At 39.1% G+C, this 21,446-nt stretch overlaps 1 protein-coding gene across 2 annotated transcripts; it reads left to right on the top strand.

Annotated features, from left to right (window-relative positions):
• The first annotated feature begins 315 nt into the window (after positions 1-315).
• LOC307120747 (uncharacterized protein) lies at positions 316-17,992 on the top strand. Of its 2 annotated transcripts, none has more exons than XM_079807912.1 (3): positions 316-368; positions 6,144-6,318; positions 12,562-17,992. In XM_079807912.1, the coding sequence occupies exons 2-3, from the start codon at positions 6,264-6,266 to the stop codon at positions 14,112-14,114; spliced, it is 1,608 nt and encodes a 535-aa protein (XP_079664038.1). In that variant the 5' UTR covers positions 316-368; positions 6,144-6,263; the 3' UTR covers positions 14,115-17,992. The 2 variants fall into 2 exon arrangements, with proteins under 2 accessions (XP_079664038.1, XP_079664039.1); XM_079807913.1 differs by lacking the exon at positions 316-368 and adding an exon at positions 3,023-3,115.
• The last annotated feature ends 3,454 nt before the right edge of the window (positions 17,993-21,446 follow it).

Below are 21,446 nucleotides of genomic sequence, written 5' to 3' on the forward strand. Positions count from 1 at the left end.
GTAAAAAAAAAAAAAAAAAAAAAGACTTGTGCTCACATTCACAATAACATGAAACAAAAAAATCAACAGTTTGTTTTCCTAGGTTTAGGAGGTTAAAATGCAAAGTATTGAAAATAAAAAAGCTCTGTAAACAACACCCGGGTAATCAACACTTCACGCCGACTTGAACACTTGGGCCAAATACAGGAAACAGGAGTGGTCAATAGTAAATAGTCAAGTGCAAAGACAGCAAGTGTTTGGACAGGGCACCTGTGAGTAGGGAGCAGTGAACACTGCATAGGGACCCTGTCAAGGTTTTTTTTCGAAATTGTTTTCGCCTCGCAATGATGACGTCATCGACGCCTGCCCGCGCACGAGAGTCTTCTGATGTGAGTTGAGCAGTTTACAGTTTCGTATGTTAACCATAAAATATACACTTTACATTTTAATCTACATTTTAAGCGTCATTACGGTCATGTTTTCATCGGATACATCGCTAGCTGTGCCTATTTCCTCGCGTCTGCTGACTGAAATAACGGTTTAAAATGTTGTGATCATCACCACAAAGCAAAACCAGTCCAGTTTCACATAATGCTACATGTGAGTTCCTAAGTAAATACATTGAACATGAACGCCCTCTGATGTCGTGTTTACCACTGGGTTTGGAAATAATTTTGATATCCAAATTCACGTGATGGGCGTGCCATAAACTTTAAACATAGGCTAGCTGCTTGTGTCAGGTATAATTTATTATTTCCCCCACAACAGCTTAATCGTTTTGTCTTGTCATTAACTTAGGGCTTATACTTATATGAATAATCGTTTGAAGGATTGTGTTTTATTCACAGGGACATCATTTAGCTTTAAATAAGATTTTCCCAATAAATAGGCTAGGCAAGAATAAACCTGGTGTCCATGATTCCTGTTAATTCTGACAACAAAGCACTTGAATGCACAAGCACGAGGGAATTATGAAAATTCTGATAGCACGTGAAGACAGCATTATTCCTTGATATATTATTGTTATTAAAAAATCAAACTAAATTTCATATGGACATATTATTCTGCTGTACGGTAGTTGTAGCGGGTTTATAAACTTCCCACAGAAAAGAAGCAGGAAACACTTTTGTAAGGATATCATTTGTGTTTATTTTGATGTATTGTTGTTTTGTTCATCACAATATCACAAATTATGTAAATATAGTTTCTTTTCGGATACAAGTGTAACATTGAAGTTCATCTTCAAGATCAGCAGTTTCAGGTGTGAGATTTAAATGAACTAAAAAAGAACAATATCTCAATATCTTTTGTTCTTGTACATCACCAGCTTTATAATATAAATTGAATCATTATGCGTTTGTATTATTTTAAATTTATGTTTCAATTTCTAGAATGCATATGTGTAACTCTTAAGGGTTAGTTCACCCAAAAATGAAAATTAGCCTATGATTTACTCACCCTCAAGTATATGGCATTCTTCTTTCAGACAAATAATATCAAAGTTATATTAAAAATGTCCTGGCTCTTCCAAGCTTTATAACGGCAGTGAATTGTTGCTCCATTTTTCAACAATTCACTTCCATTATAATGCTTGGATTAGCCAGGACATTTTTAATATAACTTGGAAATTATTTGTCTGAAAGAAGAATGTCATATACACCTAGGATGACTTAATGGTGTATATACACATTATTAAAATATGCATATTTTATATGTATTGTGCAGCCTTTAAATGGGGCAACACTATATTATAGATACCACAGAACAAGATAGGCTTTTAGTAATCTTTCAGTGTGCAAAACTATGATCATCTTCAAACCCGCTTATGCGCATCCCAGGTGCAGATGTGCATAAAGCAACATGGAGTTGCAGTGCTGAGTTGCGCAAGTGCGCATTGAAAAGAGCACGGCAGAGAGAGAGAAGAAATCCTAGTGTAGATCTGTCCAACAGTTTAATGATTTGTTTCTTCACAGTTTTAAATTACAGTTATTGTGCGTTTGATGCCAATTATGTCCCAAATGACACACTATGTACTTATAATACACTATGTACTTATGCACTATGTACTCAACTGTGTAGTGTATGAACTTTACATGGTTATTTTGTCATTCAGCATCTGAATCTGGTAGTGCCTCCCCCTCCACTAAGTAATTAAAGCTGCGACAGTTGAATGCATGAAGTGTCCAACATTCTACACTTCGTACACTTCTACTTCGTCTCAATCAGCTCCCTAGTTCAGTAGTCGGCACTGATCAGGACATAAGTCAATGGGCTGACTCCCTGATCAGTGCCCTGACTACTGAACTAGAGAGCTGATTGAGACGCACCCTTCGTTTTTTCCGTTAATTTAGTGCATCTGGGTATTTAAAGTGCACTTTCTTTTTTTGGAATTTTCAGTGTGAACACACTACTTACACTATTTATACTTAAAAACATTATAGATGCGAATTTGGACCATAGACTGTAAAAAAATATGGACGTTGCGACTTCATTCGCTTCCGCTGGAGTAAGTGAAGCCTCCGGAGGTCCGAATATGGCGCTGACATCTTGCGCAGATTTGGGACCGAGTCTGTGCATTAGTGATCTCGGGACCAGAATCTGCGCAGTAGAGAGCAGGAAATAGAGGCTCGATATTAAAAGCACGCCCACACTCTCACAGATGCAGAACAATTCATTATGTTGGTGTGAAATAAACAGTTATTGAAATGTAGAAATTAAAGCTAAAGCTCCAATCTCCTCCGGAAAATCCCGAAAAAAGTCAGTTGGTGCCTCATTGACAACTTCACTCTGAGAAGCTGTCAATCTCAGCTGTCAATCATGATGTCACACCCTCCGTTTTTATAGCTTCAAATAACTCACTAAAACTTAAATTATTTACAGATGAAATGAAATCGTGAAAAAAAAATGCCTAAAAATAACAGAAACCAACTTTGGGAAAAAATTATATGAAGTGTAATTTAATTGTTTCGTTTATCTCGCATCCATTAGAATCCATGGAGGGGTGGGGGTTATGAGCTATACTGGGACCAACCACCTGGGGGCGATCGAGATGTGTAGGATTCCGTTATTTACAGGAGTGCTGCAGGCTTGATTGGGACGCTCCTCCTGTGTTGTGTGATCTAACAGCCACCCGGTAGTGAGTACGACATCGTTTAAAAACAGCAATAATCTCCAGCAAAATCCACAGCCCTTTATCTACATATCAGGTATTATAACAGGAATATATGATATTGGAGAAAGTTTTACCGAGCTGCCTGTTGTAACCGGACGAGGCGCGCTGTTTGAATGCTGATTGGAGAGTGACAGTCGCAGGGGAGGGAAGACGAGTTTCCATAAAGTTCCTTTAAACTTTTATTTAACAATGTATTGTACTGTCACTCACATTAAAGGTGCACTATGTAACTTTTCTGTCAGCTAGAGGTCACCTATTCAAAACAAGGCGTAGTTTGATGGTGCCAAGTTTGAGCAAAGAATCTTGGGACATGTGGTCTTCACCTCACAGCCGGTGGAAAAGAATCGGGATAGGGCTCTGGCAGAAATCATGTTCATGGATGCTATCATTAACATTACTGTAGTATGAAGCAGAGCAGGACAGAGTGTTGTGGGAGCTGAGCAAGGCCGTAGTAGCAATTGTTAATAAGAAGAGCGCAACACACGCCTCGCAAACAGCGGGACTTTTATTATGGAGTAGTTGCCGGCGGGACTTTTATTATGCCACAGTCGCCGGCGCCATTTCCGCTCTTCCAGTCATGAGTATGAGGTAACGCAGCTCTGTTCATCATATTAGATACATCTGTGTGTGTGTTGAAAATTAAGTTATGACGTTACTCTGCGTTCGCGCAACGGCTGCTATGACACTTGTTGCACACTGTAGTAAGAATAAAGCGTTTCTGCAAAATAAACCCGGAAACTGAGGGTAACGCAGATATGACGCAATTGACAGGCGACTCCCTCACATGTCCCAGTTCCTTGGTTAAAATGGCTATTTTCTCACGAATTACAAATAGTTGGAAACATTTGGGATATTGTAAGTACTCAACTGAACAAAATATATAACACTGGCCTTGTGGTTTTTGGATATTTTACTGAAAACATTTTACATAGTGCACCTTGAAGCTGTGGAATGGCTCCAAATGACTTTGAATATATTGTACGAAACCTTAATTGGTGCTTGTCTATTTCTTTTGGTCCATAACTCCCCCTTGTGCTGTAGGCCTAAAAAAAAGAGCGCTATAATATATATTAGATCAAGTAACCGGGCTCAGACAGTTATTTAATTATTGCGACAGGCCTGCCTATATGTTTTTCTGTGACTTTGCCAAAATCTCACATTGTAATGAAGTGCTACGCACAGGCTATTTTGGCTGTGACTTGATGACGAATGCAAGACCTTCTTCTCCGCTTTTCAAATACATAAGATTACTCTTTATATATAAAAGTGTTTCCTAAGTAAAGAAAACTTTGAATTTATTTAAAGAATCAGTTCTTTAGTTACCCTTGCATCGTAAATAAGAGACGCTCCAAACTGCTTGTGGCACTTCATTAATGATAGAGATGAGGCGGAGTTAGGAAGTTTGACAGTTTGAGGAGGCAATGGAGCTACACGATTTTATCACAAGCTCTTTTTAATACGTCTCATTGGTTAAATATTTGCAAAACAGACGTAAAAGTTGGCCATAGAAAATGTTCAAATGTCTGAGCTCATAGAAATCGAATATTTGTTTATTTAAACGAAGTTTAATGAGAAAGACATAGTTTTAATCAAACATTGTTTTTGTCACCTCTGAAAATCTCTGAACAAGCTTATTAGACTATATTCACAAAAAGCTTATGTGCATTGCATTCTTTTTTTTAAAGTTGAAAACAACTCCATTTTTTCTCGAGCTTCCTCGGTTTCTCTGACTGAAAAACGGAGAGACCGGAGATAGTGTTAAAGCTCATCAGGTTGTATTTTTGGTGGAAATTTTGTAGAAATGATCATTCTTTTTAAATGTGATGTAAACATACTGTCCTGTGAATACAAATAAACAGAAACAGACTGATTAAGTACGTCTGTCCTCTTTCTTTTGTGAAATAATGGTAAATACCACTTTATTTCTGTGGGACTAATGTGCAATCTTGATAGAATTTAATTAATTATGATCAATGTATCACTTATTATTGTAAAAGTGTGGTATAACATTGATGCTTGGGTTTTAAACCTTTAAGTAAACAACAAAAAATGCCACCAAAAGGCCGCTTTTATCATGTTAGTTTTGCGTTCTCAGTAGTTTCCAATAATTTCTTTGTGATTAGATTTCTGATAAAACTTCCATTTGTTGGTGAAATGATGGGTTTGTTACAGGCAAGTTTAGTGAAGCGCTGCCTAGCTTCTAGCACGACGGCGGAAATGCAGAGTGGTTTTGGGCTTGGTGCTACAGGTCAGAGGCTAGCAACGGTCCAACAGTTGAAAAGCAGCTACTTTTTGTTCATCACAGACTGTTAGAAATAATTCTGTTATAGACCAATTATATAGTCTTTCAGCATATATCCTTACTCAAATAATCTGTTTCTACCACAAACACCATAAACTCAGATCTCTACACTATAAACAGAGCTGCTAATCTTCAATAGTTCCTGTTTTCATCTCATTGATTATGCTGATGTGTTTAAATCACCTGTAAAATGCCACTTAATGCTCATTTAATTGGTGTCAACAGACTGAAACCAACTACACAATCACCATAAATCTGTATTTCATTATCATTTGTGACAAACCATGTTTTATTTTATAAACAGCCAAAAAAAAAAAAAAAACAGTGAACAAAAACTTAGCTAAATGACTAGGTAAGATAAGTTTAATTAAACTGATGTGTTATTTGTTGCTTACAAATCTGTACATTTATTTCTGAATTTGTTCATTCTTACTTTTTTATGTGGATTTTTTTAATTGTGATTATGTATGTTTTTGTATTATTTTATCCATATGCCCATGTTGAAGATAAAAGAATGTTAAAAGTATACAGAGACGAAACATAAATAGTGTTTTTAATAAAACAAATTCAGTAACCTTACATTTTGATGAATGGATATATATAAACATAATATATAAATGCTTATAATGTGCGGACTGTGGATGAGTGACAACATTCATTTTATTTCTGCTTTATTTTTTATTCCTACAGATCTGCTCCACCTACCACCATCAGTGAAGCTCCTCCCACAGCAATTTACCAATAAATGCTCCAATAAACATTCCAATCAGTCTACAAGTGAAGACGAGTTTGTGAAAGAACAGCGAGAACATGAGTGATCCGGAATCCTGCAAGATCAAATCTGAAGATACTGAAGAACCAATAGGTTGGTGTTTATTTTTGATTCTTCCTTTAGTGGTTGTGGAAAGAAAAGCCATAAGAGCTGTGAAATAACAGCAACAAATAATATAATTACATACAAAATAGAGCTTCAAAGTGACATTTATTTTCTATCTTTCATGATTTCAACAAATAACCAGTGAGAGGAGCTTTTAGGAGGAAATTATGAGCTGTTTATTCATATTTCCTTTAGCCTATATCTGGTTCAGAAATTTTGCAGTTTTACACTGGTTTTGCTGGCGAATCAGAGATCCCTGGGGTTGCTGGGTCTGAATTGCTAGCAGCACTATTCAGATTAGTGGATGCAGATATATAATATGTAATGTGTTGACAAACAATATAGAAAACATATGTCACAAAGGGCTAGATGCATAACATTTTAAGAAGAACACCATGCAAACTAGTTTTGTATTTGGGAAGATGCATGCGCATTAATTTGCGATATTTAAATGTTTTGTATTTTACCTAAAACCTATACCATAGAAATTTTGATGTGGGTATGCCTGCATTCAAGCATTTCAGTGGGCTTAACAGATCGCCCTTTTACAGCAGATTTACTTCACAAACCTATATGATAGAATATGCTAGAAGCTCTGCAGCGCTTCACTAAAAACCCACCCGTAACACACCTCTCTAGAACAATGTCACACAAACCCCTCATCTAACCAACAAATGGAAGTTTATCAGAAAACTATTCAGAAAGAAATCACTGGAAACCAGCGAGATCGCAAAACCAACATGATAAAACACATTTTTGTTGTTTACCCAAGCATCAATGTTTTACCACAGTTTAAGTGATACATTGATCATAATACGTTTGTCGAGAGTACATGTGTCACACTCACACAGAAATAAAGTGGTATTTACTGTTATTTCACAAAAGAAAGAGGACACGCATACTTATTCAGTCACGTCTGGTTCTGTTTATTTGTAGTCACGGGACAGTTTATCACATTTAGAAAGAACGATAATTTCTACATATTTTCCAACAAAATACAACCTTAGCATCTTTAGCACTCTCTCCAGTGACAGTCCCAATACAGTTATATTTTCAGTCAGAGAAACAGTGAGGAAGCTCCCAAAAACCAGAGTTGCTTTATTTTATATGCGGAGCTATATGGATATCAGACAGTCTGGTATAAAGAGACGAGACGCACTGACAGGTAAAATAAATACATGATTGTAATGGTCTATATGATATTTCCTCAAGCGTTCCTATTTCCGATGTTTACTGTGGTAATGGTTAGCGGGTATACTTCAGGCCCGGGTATACTTCACTTACCGCGCCCGGACGCGTCACGCGCGCAGCCCTGTCCGCGCGTCTTTCAAAGTATACTACACAACGGATGCGCGCGGAGGATCGCGTTCGACACATGCGCAGTAAAAAAGTGTCTATGCTCCACCAGACATCGGAGGGCAGCACTGAGTCCTGTCATCAACGGGACATTCGCTGGGCATGATCGGAGAAGAACTGTAGTGCATCCACCATTGCTACATAGTTTGGAAGAAACACTGAAGAATCAAAAATTCTCTTTTTTTTCCAAGCGTGTTGTTTTTAAACCGGTCTTTGCACACTCTTCTTCGACGGCTGAACACTGTGCTCAATACTGTGTTTATTGCCACCTAGTGGACTCTTCTGTACTGCTGGCGCATGCGCTGTTGCACGCGGACCGTCCGCGCGGTCACAAAATTTGGGCTGCGCGCGGACGGGGTGTGCGGCCGGCCGCGAGCCCTCCGAGTGACGAAAATTACGTCATGCGGGCGGTGCACGAACGCGGACGGCCGAAGTATACCCGGGCCTTAAATAGTCTTTTGCATGGCATATAAATATTTCTGCCTTATACAGTGATCAGAATCCACATCAGATCACAGACAGAAGTTATTTCAAACACTCTCTGCTGTCTGAAAGTGAGTTTTGAGCTAAAATGATTTTAAAAGTCTTTAATGCTGATGTTAGCTGGTATATGAAATCATCCGCGCCCGCAGCCCTGCCGTCTCCAGACTCAGATAAACTTCTTTTCAAAAAGACAAATGACAAAAGGGTTGTCCCTATTCTCTTAATGAGTAATGGGTGTGTTTTGGGCGTAACGTGCAATAAACCAATCAGAGTCTCATCTCCCATTCCCTTTAAAAGCCAGTTGCGCTCACGCCATGGCAGATTGGCTATTTACATGGCGGAATTTGCAGGCGGAAAAACTGAACGCTTCTCTAGCGAGGAAACGGATCTGCTCGTGCTCGAGGTTAAATCGAACACACCTGGTTTTCAGACCAGCACGCCCATGGGTGAACAGATGGGCACGAGTGCATTTGCTATTTAAACAAAAATATAGCTATTTTGCTATTATGGCTCTGGATGCTAAAATGATAACCATGTCAGGCTGAAACTAGCGAAAAACACTTGTGTCGCGCCTGCCGTCGCATTGCGCCGGGTGTATGATAGGGTGCAGGGAGTTGTTGACTCGAGAACAGCTGCAATCGGGAACTCACGAACCGAACAGGTTCATTGAAAAGAATCAGTTTGTTCATATTTCAGCCACCGTTTTTGCTTCTCCGAGCATGTGACGATTTCTCAAGTTCAAAATAACAGGTAAAGATGCGTTTTTGGAGTCTGATATGTGCTTTGGAATGTAGTGAAGTAAAAGTTTCTCAAAATATTCTGGTAAAGTACAGATATTTGAAAACCAAAAAATTCTTCAAGAGGATGCAAACGCACTGAAACATTCTTTGTTTAAATTAGCTCAGTTACTGTTAAGTGTACTGGTATTCTCTCAAAATCTTATAGTGACTATAATTTGTTAAAATGTGTCAGGAGTCATGAATATGAATAACCGAATCGATGTCGTTTGATTGAAATATGAGCGTCAGTTTGTCTGGCTATCACCAGACCAAGCTCAATCTTTTAAGATTGAACATTAGTCTGGGGAGTCTGCTCTGTATTTTCTACTGCACAAGAGGCGTGATCAATGGCATAGTTCAAATGACTGTATGCAATTGGATAGTACTTCAACCAATCAGACCAACGATCCATCGCTTCTCTGTCAGTCATTCAATTCAATTCAATTTGTGAGTTTTGTGATTGGTCCCCGCAAATTTGTAACGGAAGCAGGATAGAAAAATGTACAGGTTCGAATCGAAATCGAATCACCAGCAAATCGGGCTGGGTTTACCCAGTCTAAGTGTCATTCACATTCATTGAGAAAAAATAAAAAACTCCTGTTTGATCGTCTTGAAAATGCTTGACAAAACATCCCTCAGGGCTTTTAGTTCAAAAGCATGCACAAAAGCAGGAGAACTCTTGTATGTTTATGTCAAATTTCTATACAGAGTAATATTCAATTTGTTTCCAAAAATGTGCTGATGTAATCATTATGAGCGCTGGATACTCTGATGTACTGTGTTTTCAGTTCATACTGACAGCCTGAGGGCGCTCTATGCACATTTAGCCTACAATGGCACTCATGATGAACAGGCATATCATGCCACGTTCCACAAAATTTTGATTTCCATGATCTACATATGTGCATTTTAAGATGTTCTGAATGCCAAAATATTAGATTTTTTAGATAGTAAATATTAGATTGAAAACCATGTCAGTGGGCAGATATGACTGATTACGTTTTTTCCATTTTAGTCAGTTAAGACAGTAAAACATATGTTTAACTGATATTTATGTTTTATGAATAATTGTTGTAGACATGTTAATTTACTGAAGGCTAGGAAAGCTAGGTAACTACATGTATTAAATTAATTCACAAAATGCACACATTCATTACTAATCGTATGCCCAATACAGGCTTAAAAAAACTGAGCTTTTTTATTTACTGAATGCTACAAATGGAATTATATTAATTTACAATATGCACACATTCATTACTATTAATCTTATACCTAATCTGAAGAAAACGGCTTTGTTAATATTTCTTGTTTGTTAAATGACAAAGGCCTATTTCAATTCAAAATGGCAAAATTAGACAAAAGTTTATTAATTTGCCTGAATATTTTTGTCATTTGTTTAACATTTCTGACTTAAAGAAGCAGCTGTCAAATATGAAATGTTTAGTTTAGCTACTTGCATATCTCGCACTTGATGTCGAGTCGTGCTGCTAAAATTCGTGCTCAGCCTCAGCAGCATCTGTGTGTACATAAAGCCCGCCTAATGTTACTCTGATTTGATTGGTTTTCTCAAATATTTTGACATTGACATTTAGGGGGGCTGGGCAGAAGTTTAGGGGGGGCTGAAGCCCCCCTAAAAAGAGCCTAGTGACGCCCATGTCCTCCAGGCCAATAGCTTACCTGCTTTTCCCCCCTGATCATATGTTTGCTTAGTCCACATAAGGCTTTTAGCCACTTTGTCGGTTGTTCATTTATCATAGTTAGCTCTCATGACAGACAGATTATTCATTTTTTTAGGATTATCAATACTAATTTCCATGTCAATTTTTTTTTGACATTTATTTGTAATTCCTGATTATGTTGTTTGGCTTTAGCATTTGTATAACTAATAATTTCTCCTCTTATGTAAGCCTTAAAAGCTTCCCATCTAACACTGGCCGTAGTTTTATTTCTTATTTAGTTCAAAATATTTATCAATACAATTCTGCACAAATTTAGTAAATACTGGGTCTTGTAACAAATAAGTTTGCAACCTCCATCTAGGACAATGCTGAAATCTGCCTAAATGGATCTCCATAGATACTGCTGCATGATCACTAATAACTATACTGTTATACCAGCATTTTCACACTAGACAATAGCTCCATACAAGTTATAAAATAGTCGATGCGTGAGTGAGTTTTATAAGAACTTGAATAGCAGGAGTATTCTCTTCTATTTAGGTTTAGCACTCTCCAAATTTCATTTAATCTTAGATCCTTCATATAATCAATTATTGTTTTTCTGGTTTGTATATGAGTTGTATCATTTTGGGTTGATCTGTCCAATATGGGGTCGAGGGTACGGTTAAAGTCTCCGCCGATAATATTTAATCCCTCCAGAGCAGACACAGTTAAAAATTATTTCTCAAAAAATAATGGGCTGTCATCGTTTGGACGGTAAATATTTATAAGATTTAGCTTTTGTGTCAAAATACTCCCCTGAACAATAATAAATCTTCCAGAAGGGTCCTGAATGTTTTTTTGTAGCCTGAAATGGCAATGATCTATGAATGAGGATAACTACACCCCTTGGATGACTAGTGAAAGTTGCGTGAAATACTTGGCCTGGCCATCTTTTATTTAAGTAATGTATATCTGATGCAACCAAGTGTGATTCTTGTAGAAAGACTATTTTAGATTTGAGATATTTTATCCTATTCAATACTTGTTTCAGTTTGGCCAATTTTCTCATTCCACGGACATTCCAACTTGTAATTTTAATATCCAGACTGCTTGTTAGTTTTATTTCTCCATAAGATGTCAGCATATTATAAAATATGAAATGGAAGAGAGAAGGAAAAAAAAAAGGATGCAAGTGTAATCTCGCTTATAAATTCGAGGAGAGTTTTCTGACTCTCAGCGCCCTCTCGAATACCATAGAGCCGGAGGTTCTTCCTTCTGCCCCAGTTCTCCAAGTCATCAGTCTTCGATTCGAGATACACGATTCATTTGATGGCAAGTGTGGCCTGTGTTTTTTCCAGTGTCGTTTCTGTATCATGTATGCGGCCTTCAGCCTCCTCGATACACGCTGCATTAGAAGAAACGTCTCGTTTTACATCTGACACTGCTTTCCAACGCGGCCATTGAGTTCACTATATCAGTCAGACGGGTATCAATGTTGTCCAACTTCGTTCTGATCTCTGCTCGAAATGATTTCAGTTCGTTTAAAACTTAGGATGAGCTATCCATGTGGTTAGCTTCCACCTCACTCGGTGAACTTGGCAAAGTTGTTTTTACGCTGGTCTTGCGTGCTCGAGTAACGATGTCACACTGTTTAGTTGCTGGAGTTTTTGTTTTACACAAAGATTGGCAGTATATATAAGGGTTTTTTTATATTAAATTGTGTACGGTTTGTCGGAGCTTCTCTGTTAAGCTGCCATCCCGGTCCTGGCCATGTGACCCACCCCTCATAAAGATATTTCATAAAATACATTTCTAATAACTTTACAGAACTTTGAACTATTTTTCTCATTATGACAGATTAAGTAGCAAAGAAGTTGTCCTATCCCTTCACATTTCTATGATGTTTTTTTAATGATTTATCGAAAATTAAACCTTTTTAAATTTCCTTCTAGACCCGATGGAAGACATTAAGGAGGAAGAAGAACTGAGTGAAGGGGAGGAGAAACATGTCAAAACTGAAGAAAAATCTTTCAGTTGCTCACAGACAGAAAGTAAACCTGTACTGAGAAGAGCCGACCAGAATTTCACTTGCCCTCAGTGTGGAAAAAGATACCCATACAAACAAAATCTTAGACGTCACATGAAAATTCACACTGGAGAGAAGCTGCACACATGTGATCAGTGTGGGAAGAGTTTTACACTAAAAGGAACCCTTAATATTCACATGAAAATCCACACTGGAGAGAAGCCGCACACATGTGATCAGTGCGGGAAGAGTTTCACACAAAAAGGACAGCTTAAGACACACATTGAAATCCACACCGGAGAGAAGCCGCACACATGTGATCAGTGCGGGAAGAGTTTTGCACGAAAAGAACAGCTTGAGATACATATCAGATTCCACACTGGAGAGAAACCGCACACATGTGATCAATGTGGAAAGAGTTTTACACTAAAACAACAGCTTAAGAGACACATGCAAATCCACACCGGAGAGAAACCACACACATGTGATCAGTGCGGGAAAAGTTTTGCACGAAAAGAACAGCTTGAGATACATATGAGATTCCACACTGGAAAGAAGCCGCACACATGTGATCAATGTGGAAAGAGTTTTACACTAAAACACGAGCTTAAGAACCACATGAAAATCCACACCGGAGAGAAACCGCACACATGTGATCAGTGCGGGAAGAGTTTCAAAGATAAAGAACAGCTTAAGAGACACATTGCAATCCACACTGGAGAGAAGCCACACACATGTGATCAATGTGGAAAGAGTTTTACACTAAAACAACAGCTTAAGCGACACATTGAAATCCACACCGGAGAGAAGCCGCACACATGTGATCAATGTGGGAACAGTTTTGCAAAAAAAAGACAACTTAAGGATCACATGGCAATCCACACTGGAGAGAAACCACACACATGTGATCAGTGCGGGAAGAGTTTCAGATTGGCACAATCTTTTAGAATACATCTGCGTAGTCATTCTGGAGAAAAACCATTTAACTGTGATCAGTGTGGTAAAACATTTCTTTGGGCATTTACCCTTAAGAAGCACCTGAACGTTCATTCACAGGTAAAGCTTCACATCTGTTCTTTGTGTGGAAAGAGTTATTCTCAGCCGAGTGCTTTAAAATTTCACCAGAAAAGACACAGCGATGTGAAGAATCATGTGTGCTATGTGTGTGGAAAATCCTATTTTACAGAGGGTGAACTGAATCTGCACCAGAAAAGAAGCTGCACACAAAAAAGAACCCTTACTGATCACATGATAATCCACACCGGAGAGAAGCCGCACTCATGCAATCAGTGCAGGAAGAGTTTCAGAAGTGTACGGGCATTGAAATTACACGCGTGTACTCATTCTGGAGAATCAAAGCACAAGAATGTTCATTCAAAGGGAAAGCCTTACACATGTTCTGCATGTGAAAAAAGTTTTACACGATTGAGGGCTTTTAAATTACACCAGAAAACACATACCCGTGCGAAGGCAATGTGAAAAGACATTTGCTATTGCTGAGAAATGTCACCAGAGAATTCACACTGGAGAAAAACCTTTCAAGCGTTCACACTGAAATTAAGTCTGTTAGGACAAATGAAAACACATAAGAGCATCCACTCTGAAGAGAATCCATTTCACTGTCCTTAATGTCATAATATCTGAAATCATAGTTCCTGTTCAGATCCAGAACTTTTAAAGTTCAAACATAACACAAAATGTCGAGCAGTAAGAGTGAATTCTTCCACAAAATCCTGTCCTGTTTCAAGTTTGAGATTAAGATTTACTCAAAGTTTCTCCCAGAAGTACAATATCTAAGAAGTTTTATCCCTACATATCGTCAGCTTTATGATATAAATCGAATCATTATACATTATGATTTTGGTTCAGTCTTTTTGTAATTATAATGCATATGTGAACTCTCTTTTAAGAAAATAAGTCGTTTTTTATCATAAAATGTGTGCTCAAGTGTACTTCTGGAAGCTGATGACGAGGCTATAACAATTTTAAGAGGGACATTTTTGTATTAATGTGTTCTTCATTCTTATGCTGAATATCTAATTACTCTACAACTTTTGATGTATTTACCAAGTGCGGATGTAAGAGAAACTATCATGCAGCTTTGCCACTGGATGCTTCTTTGATTATCTCTTTCTCGTGTTGCTTTGGGCTAGTGTTGTCAAAAGTACATATCGCGATACCAAGTCGTTACTGAAACTTAAAAAATGTGAGCTGGAATCGTAAACGCCTCTGACTAGCAATTGCGCTCATCGGATGTGTCTGTGATTGGCTACAATGATCAACGCACTGCAGCTTCTGAAAGTACAAGCAGGCGTTGACCAGCAGACCGGTAGGCTGATAGGCACCTCCATTCAACCACTCGTGTGTATCTGTGTAAGCGCTCTGTGAAAAGTGTCATTGAGGTATATTTATAACATGTTTTTGAAACGCTGGTCATTGTAGCCAATCACAGACATGTTTGATGAGTGCATGAGCACAATGGCCAGTCAGAGGTGTTCACAATTTCCGCTCAAAGCATCACATTTTTTACATTTCAGTACCGACTAGGTATCGCGGTCGGTACTTTTGACAACACTACTTTGGACACATTTTTGCTACTGTAGAGAGACTAACAACCCCCCCGTGTCACATTCCCAGTGAAATGCTCTCAGACAGCAAATGCAGTGAGTTTGCTTCCTTCTTCTCTGAGAAAATCAATAATATCAGAAAGGCGATCAGCACATCTTTGAGTTGCTCTGGGGTGAGTCAGATCAGACCACAACCTCAGAAAGTTACTATTGTCTGATTTCGAAGCAATTGATGGTAAAATCTTTGAAGAAATGGTACAGCACCTTAAAACATCAAGATTCAAGATTCAAGAGTTTTATTTGTCACATACACAGTTATATACACAATATACAACTGGCAGTGAAATGTAAACAGGTCCGCTCCATGGACAGTGCAAATAACAGTTACAAGAAATTAAATAGAAATAGAATAAAGTTAGAATAAAAAGTATTAACATAAGTAGAATTATAAATAAATCAAGTAAAAGATAAAAATAGGAAATAAGATAAAAATAAAAATATAAAAAATATAAAAAATATGTGGATGATAAGTGAGATAAACTGTAGACTTAAAAATAAGTGGTTAACATAAAATATATAATATGTATATATAAAGAAGTATAATGTGCAAGGTTTATTACAGGTTGTTACGCAGTAACAATAGGGACGTAAAGTGCAGTGCAATTGCAGTATGTGGATGTTAATGTTGAAAGACCGTATGTTTATGCGTGTGCGGGGGTGAAGTGAGTCACGTGACTGAGTTCAGGAGTCTGATGGCCTGGGGGAAGAAACTCCTCCTGAGTCTTTCAGTCTTTGCCATCAGGCTACGGAAGCGCTTACCAGATGGCAGCAGGGTGAAGTGAGAGTTTGCAGGGTGATTAATGTCTCTGATGATTTTAGTAGCTCTACCTCTGCAGCGTTTGGTGTAGATGTCCTGCAGAGACGGGAGAGCTGAGCCTGAGATGCGCTCGGATAAGCGCACCACTCTTTGCAGTGGCACTCAACCTGTGCCTCTTGACACACTCCCCACTTCTTTTTTCAAAAGTGTGTTTAACTGTTTAGAAGCAGATCTCCTAGAAGTGGTAAACTCCTCACTTCTTTCTGGGACTTTTCCAAACTCCCGTAAAACCACAGTAGTTAAGCCTCTCCTGAAAAAGAGAAATCTGGATAACTCCATATTGAGCAACTACAGACCAATCTCAACTCCCCCCTTCAAAGGCAAGATCATTGAAAAAGTTGTTTTCAGTAAGCTGAACAAATTCTTAAGCACAAACGGATTCTTTGACAATTTTCAATCTGGTTTCCGTCCACATCACAGCACAGAGACAGCGCTCATAAAGATAATAAATGATATTCGCCTCAATACAGATACAGGCAAAACATCAATTCTGGTACTACTCGACCTCAGTGCTGCATTTGACCACAACATACTTCTTGACAGGCTAGAAAATTGGGTTGGGCTTTCTGGGATGGTCCTCAAATGGTTCAGGTCATACTTAGAAGGGAGAGGTTATTATGTGAGTATAGGTGACAATAAGTCTGAGTGGACATCCATGACATGCGGAGTCCCACAAGGGTCCATTCTTGCACCACTCCTATTGAACCTGTATATGCTGCCACTGAGCCAAATAATGAAAAAGAACAAAATTGCTTACCACTGCCATGCTGACGACACCCAGATCTACTTAGCCCTATCACCTAATGACTACAGCCCCATTGACTCTCTGTGCAAATGCATTGATGAAGTTAACAGTTGGATGTGCCAAAACTCAAAACAAAATTCTCAAGGTGAACACATATCTTTTGGCTAAAGGTCTAATAACAAAAAATCAAGTCAGGAATCTTGGTGTGATTTTGGAGTCAGACCTGAGTTTCAGTAGTCATGTCAAAGCAATAACTAAATCAGCTTACTATCATCTGAAAAATATTGCAAGAATTAGATACTTTGTTTCCAGGCAAGACTTAGAGAAACTCGTTCATGCTTTTATCACCAGCAGGGTGGACTATTGTAATGGACTTCTCACCGGCCATCCCAAAAAGACCATTAGACAGCTGCAGCTCATACAGAACGCTGCTGCCAGGATTCTGAGCAGAACTAGAAAATATGACCATATCACACCAGTCCTCAGGTCTTTACAATGGCTACCAGTTATATTTAGGATCGATTTTAAAGTACTTTTACTTGTTTATAAATCACTCAATGGCCTAGGACCTAAATACATTGCAGATATGCTGATTAAATACAAACCCAACAGATCACTCAGGATAAAGTCAATTAGAAATACCAAGGGTTCACTCAAAGCAAGGAGAGTCTGCTTTTAGCTATTATGCCAGCCATAGCTGGAACCAGCTTCCTGAACAGATCAGATGTGCTCCAACAGTAGCCACTTTCAAATCCAGACTCAAAACACATCTGTTTAGCTGTGCATTTACTGAATGAGCTATGCCACTGTACGTCCGACTGATTGCACCTCATCTTATCTATGCATCATCTTTTTATTATTTTATCAACTGTTTTAGTTTCCTTTGTTCATTGTTGTTTTCTCTATCATCATTTTATTCTTTTTAGTTATCTTTACAACTGTATATTTCCAATTCTTATGCATCTGTCACCATTTTATTTGTATCTTTTTTAAATTCTCTTTACAACTGTTTTAATTATCCTTGTTTTTATTTTTAATTCTTACACATGGTATTCTTAAGTCTTATGTAAAGCACTTTGAATTGCCATTGTGTATGAAATGTGCTACACAAATAAACTTGCCTTGCCTTGCCTTTTAAGTCAATAAAGAGAGAAATATCTCATTCTTTCACTTTTATTTAGTTTCATATTTGTTCACCAAGTAATCATTAGCTAAACTTGTTACACATTTTATCAACAGCTTTTTACTGTGGGGTCAAGTCACCTTTATTTATATAGCGCTTTTAGAATGGCATACTTCATGTGCACTTTCGGTCTTTTGGACTTACAATGGCCGCTGCGTGCGTGTGTCCGTTAAGTTGCCATTTGTCATTTTAGATCTCAGAAGGGTGCTCGCGAGTGCCCCCCTTGCAGTCGATATGCGCCCTCGGTGCGCACTTCTGCTGAGCCCACACTGGTGCGGGTTAAGCCTTGTTTATACTTTCGCATGGCTCCGCAGCGTGAGCATCCGCTGACTGCATGCAGGTGACGATATTTATTTTAGTACACTTCACCAAAAACCACACTACAAAAGAATTGTGTAAAACTCAGTAAACCTTGATATTATTACTTGTGACATGAGGACAAGATGTATGTACACATGTATACAACTAACGTTAAATTAACAATTTAATTTTTCTCTTAAATATTACATAATTTCACTAAACATTTTCATTTAGTTTTGTGAACATTTTTATTAAACATGGAACTTTATTTTCAATAAAAGGGCTTATTTATAAGCAACTGATTTGTGAAAACTGGGTGCTGGTGTGATGAGACGTCATGATCGGCTAGATTCGCCTCGAACTCGTGGATCTTGCGAAGCCGCGCGAAAAGTTACAAAAAATGCGCTGCACACCGCCGTGCGAAATGGGGTCACGTGCACTCAACGCGCACTACTGCCCACTCCGCGATGACATAATTTTTGCTGCGCGCACCCTCGCGCTCGTGCGGATGCGTCGAGTATAAATAAGGCTTTACACAGCGGACTTCTCCTAACGGCAGTCAAAGCGGCATTACGTCGTGAAAGCGAAAGGGCCAAGATGGCGCTCTGACAGGACCATAGACCAGGCATTCTCAACCCTGGTCCTCGAGGGCCACTGTCCTACAGAGTTTAGCTCCGACCCTAATAAAACACACCTGAACCTGCTAATTAAACTCTTCAGGATTAAAGGCAGGTGAGTTTGATCAAGGTTGGAGCTAAACTTTGCAGGACAGTGGCCCTCGAGGACCAGGGTTGAGAACCCCTGCCATAGACAGTAAAAGAAATGGACACAGCGACCCCATACTTCAACGGAGAAAAGTTAAGTCAATTAGAAGCACTCACTTCCTGATGGCTGAGCGTACTGAGCAGCCTCAGACTGAGCTTGACGACGTAGATGTGACGTGAGCAACCTGTCTGACAGTTGTAAGTCTTCTAGTAGTTGTGCAAAGTGAAATCTGAATCACGTTGTTGAAATATTTTGTCCTGTTGCTTTTGGCTCTCTGGGCTTTTCCCCATGCTTCTCCCTTGACTTTATCGGACTTTATGCCTCCGCGTCCCCCCGATTGCCTCATAGACAGTAAAAGATTGCCTGCGAGCTTCTCCTTCTGTCTATACGGGTCTATGCGGTAATTTCTCTACTGTGCGCCGAGAGTTGCGTGGTTATGACGCAATCGTTAGCCTATTTTTTACAAAAACGGCTTCTACAGGGCGATAGTGTAAGATACAAGGTAATGGAGCCTTTTATACTATTTATAATATTATACTGTGACTGCAGCAATGAATAGAAGAATAGAATCCTTGCACAGTTCAAAGAACTCTCGCACCTAATTCGATCTGACACCTTGGAAAGAATGGTTGGGGAGAATGCATGAGAAATCACGAGCATGAAAGAGACAATCACTGAAAACACGAAACAGCCAACGTGAAGACCGCTGTTGAGTTTGTGAGTGCTGAAGTTAATGATGTCAAAACTCAGCTTGCAAACACCAGTAATACCGGTATCACTGGCGGTGGCTTTTTAAATCACCCTCTAAACCGAATGCATAGTGTGCACAACAGTGGATCTGCATCGTTATGTGTGCCATTGCAGCCGTGCACATTATACTTTCGGTTTAGAATTAGCACCAGTTCGGGGGCGAATTGCTTGAATGGTGTGTTCAATATTATTCTTAATGAAAAACACAACAACAAAACCGTACAATGACAAACTCACTTAAAGCAGCAGTAGGTAACTTTTGTAAACATTTATTTTTTACATATTTGATAAACCTGTCATTTTGTCCTGACAGTAGAATATGAGACAGATAATCTGTGAAAAAATCAAGCTCCTCTGGCTCCTCCCAGTGGTCCTATTGCCATTTGCAGAAATACACCACTCCCGGTAAGAAACAACCAATCAGAGCCAGGGGGAGTGTCTTAGCAGTGTCAATCAAGCTTGTGTGCACGCTGATCACACCCCTCTCATGCACAACGTGTACAGGCGTTCAAATTCAAGATTACCGGTGTGCCGCTGCTTTGCTTATGGCGGACAAACAAACTGCCAATTCCTCGAGTGGCACCTGCTCATAAAATAAAGACGGGTAAACGGAAAAAGACAGATGACGATGATAAAACAGACAAAAAGAAAGAATTAGATAGCCCAAAATAAAACGATATCGGAGCGGAGCTACGTGTCCTGAAAGGATTAAAAACCGATGCAGAGTTAGCCACATTTCTGCTTGACAAGTAAGTAGCCTATCCCGGCTTCCTCTTCTCCCCGCCCGTTGACTCCTCGAAGTCGCTGTGGGTGTGAATTCCTCGTCGGAGCCCATTGACTCAGTGACAAAACTCAAGCCGCATAACATGCAGATAAAATGTCACGCACTGTGCAAAGCAACTATTGAAACCTACTAATTCCCTGGCTTGTCATGTTGCTGAAATAATGTACTAGCAACCCTTATTTAGCATTACATATCGACTTGCATACTGCAAGTTATTTACGTTAGTTACCGTTATATTATCGTACTAGCTATTTATTACTTATAGAAATAGTGCAACGTCATATAGTTACATTACATGTATTGCAAAATACGTTTTGAGGACCAAGTTTTTTAGTCAAAGTATGGGCAGGCCATAGTCAATGAAAATCATATTGTTGATGTTTCGTCTGTACCAGTGAATGTACCATAACTGTTTATCCGCCGTCATCGGTTGCCCTGCTACGTTCTACTAGCCTAGTTACTAGCCTGCGTGTTCACGGCAGGCTCCGTTGTGATGGGGGACGAGCTGTGGAGGGAGGGCTGTCGTGCAGCAGAGAGCAAGGGGGAGTGACCTGTTGTGCTTGTTCAAAATCTCAGGCTAAAGGCCTGTTCACACCGGGACGATTTTCGCGCGCGTTTATCGCCGACGTTTAACGCCTCGTGACTAAACAATGGGGCCAATGTGAGTGTTCACACCGACGCGTAAAACGCCAGGCGTAAAAGCGTCATTTAAAAAAAAAACGCCTCGGGTTCGTTTTTTATTTTGACGCGGCGCGTTAAAAACTGGCCGACCAATGAGATCAGCGCTTTTGTTCACGTGCCTGGAGCTGCTGAAGTGACAGTAAAATACGACTGGGTGGC

Source organism: Gobio gobio (assembly GCF_949357685.1).
Source record: "Gobio gobio genome assembly, chromosome: 24".
In the NCBI taxonomy this organism is placed as follows: Eukaryota; Metazoa; Chordata; class Actinopteri; order Cypriniformes; family Gobionidae; genus Gobio; species Gobio gobio.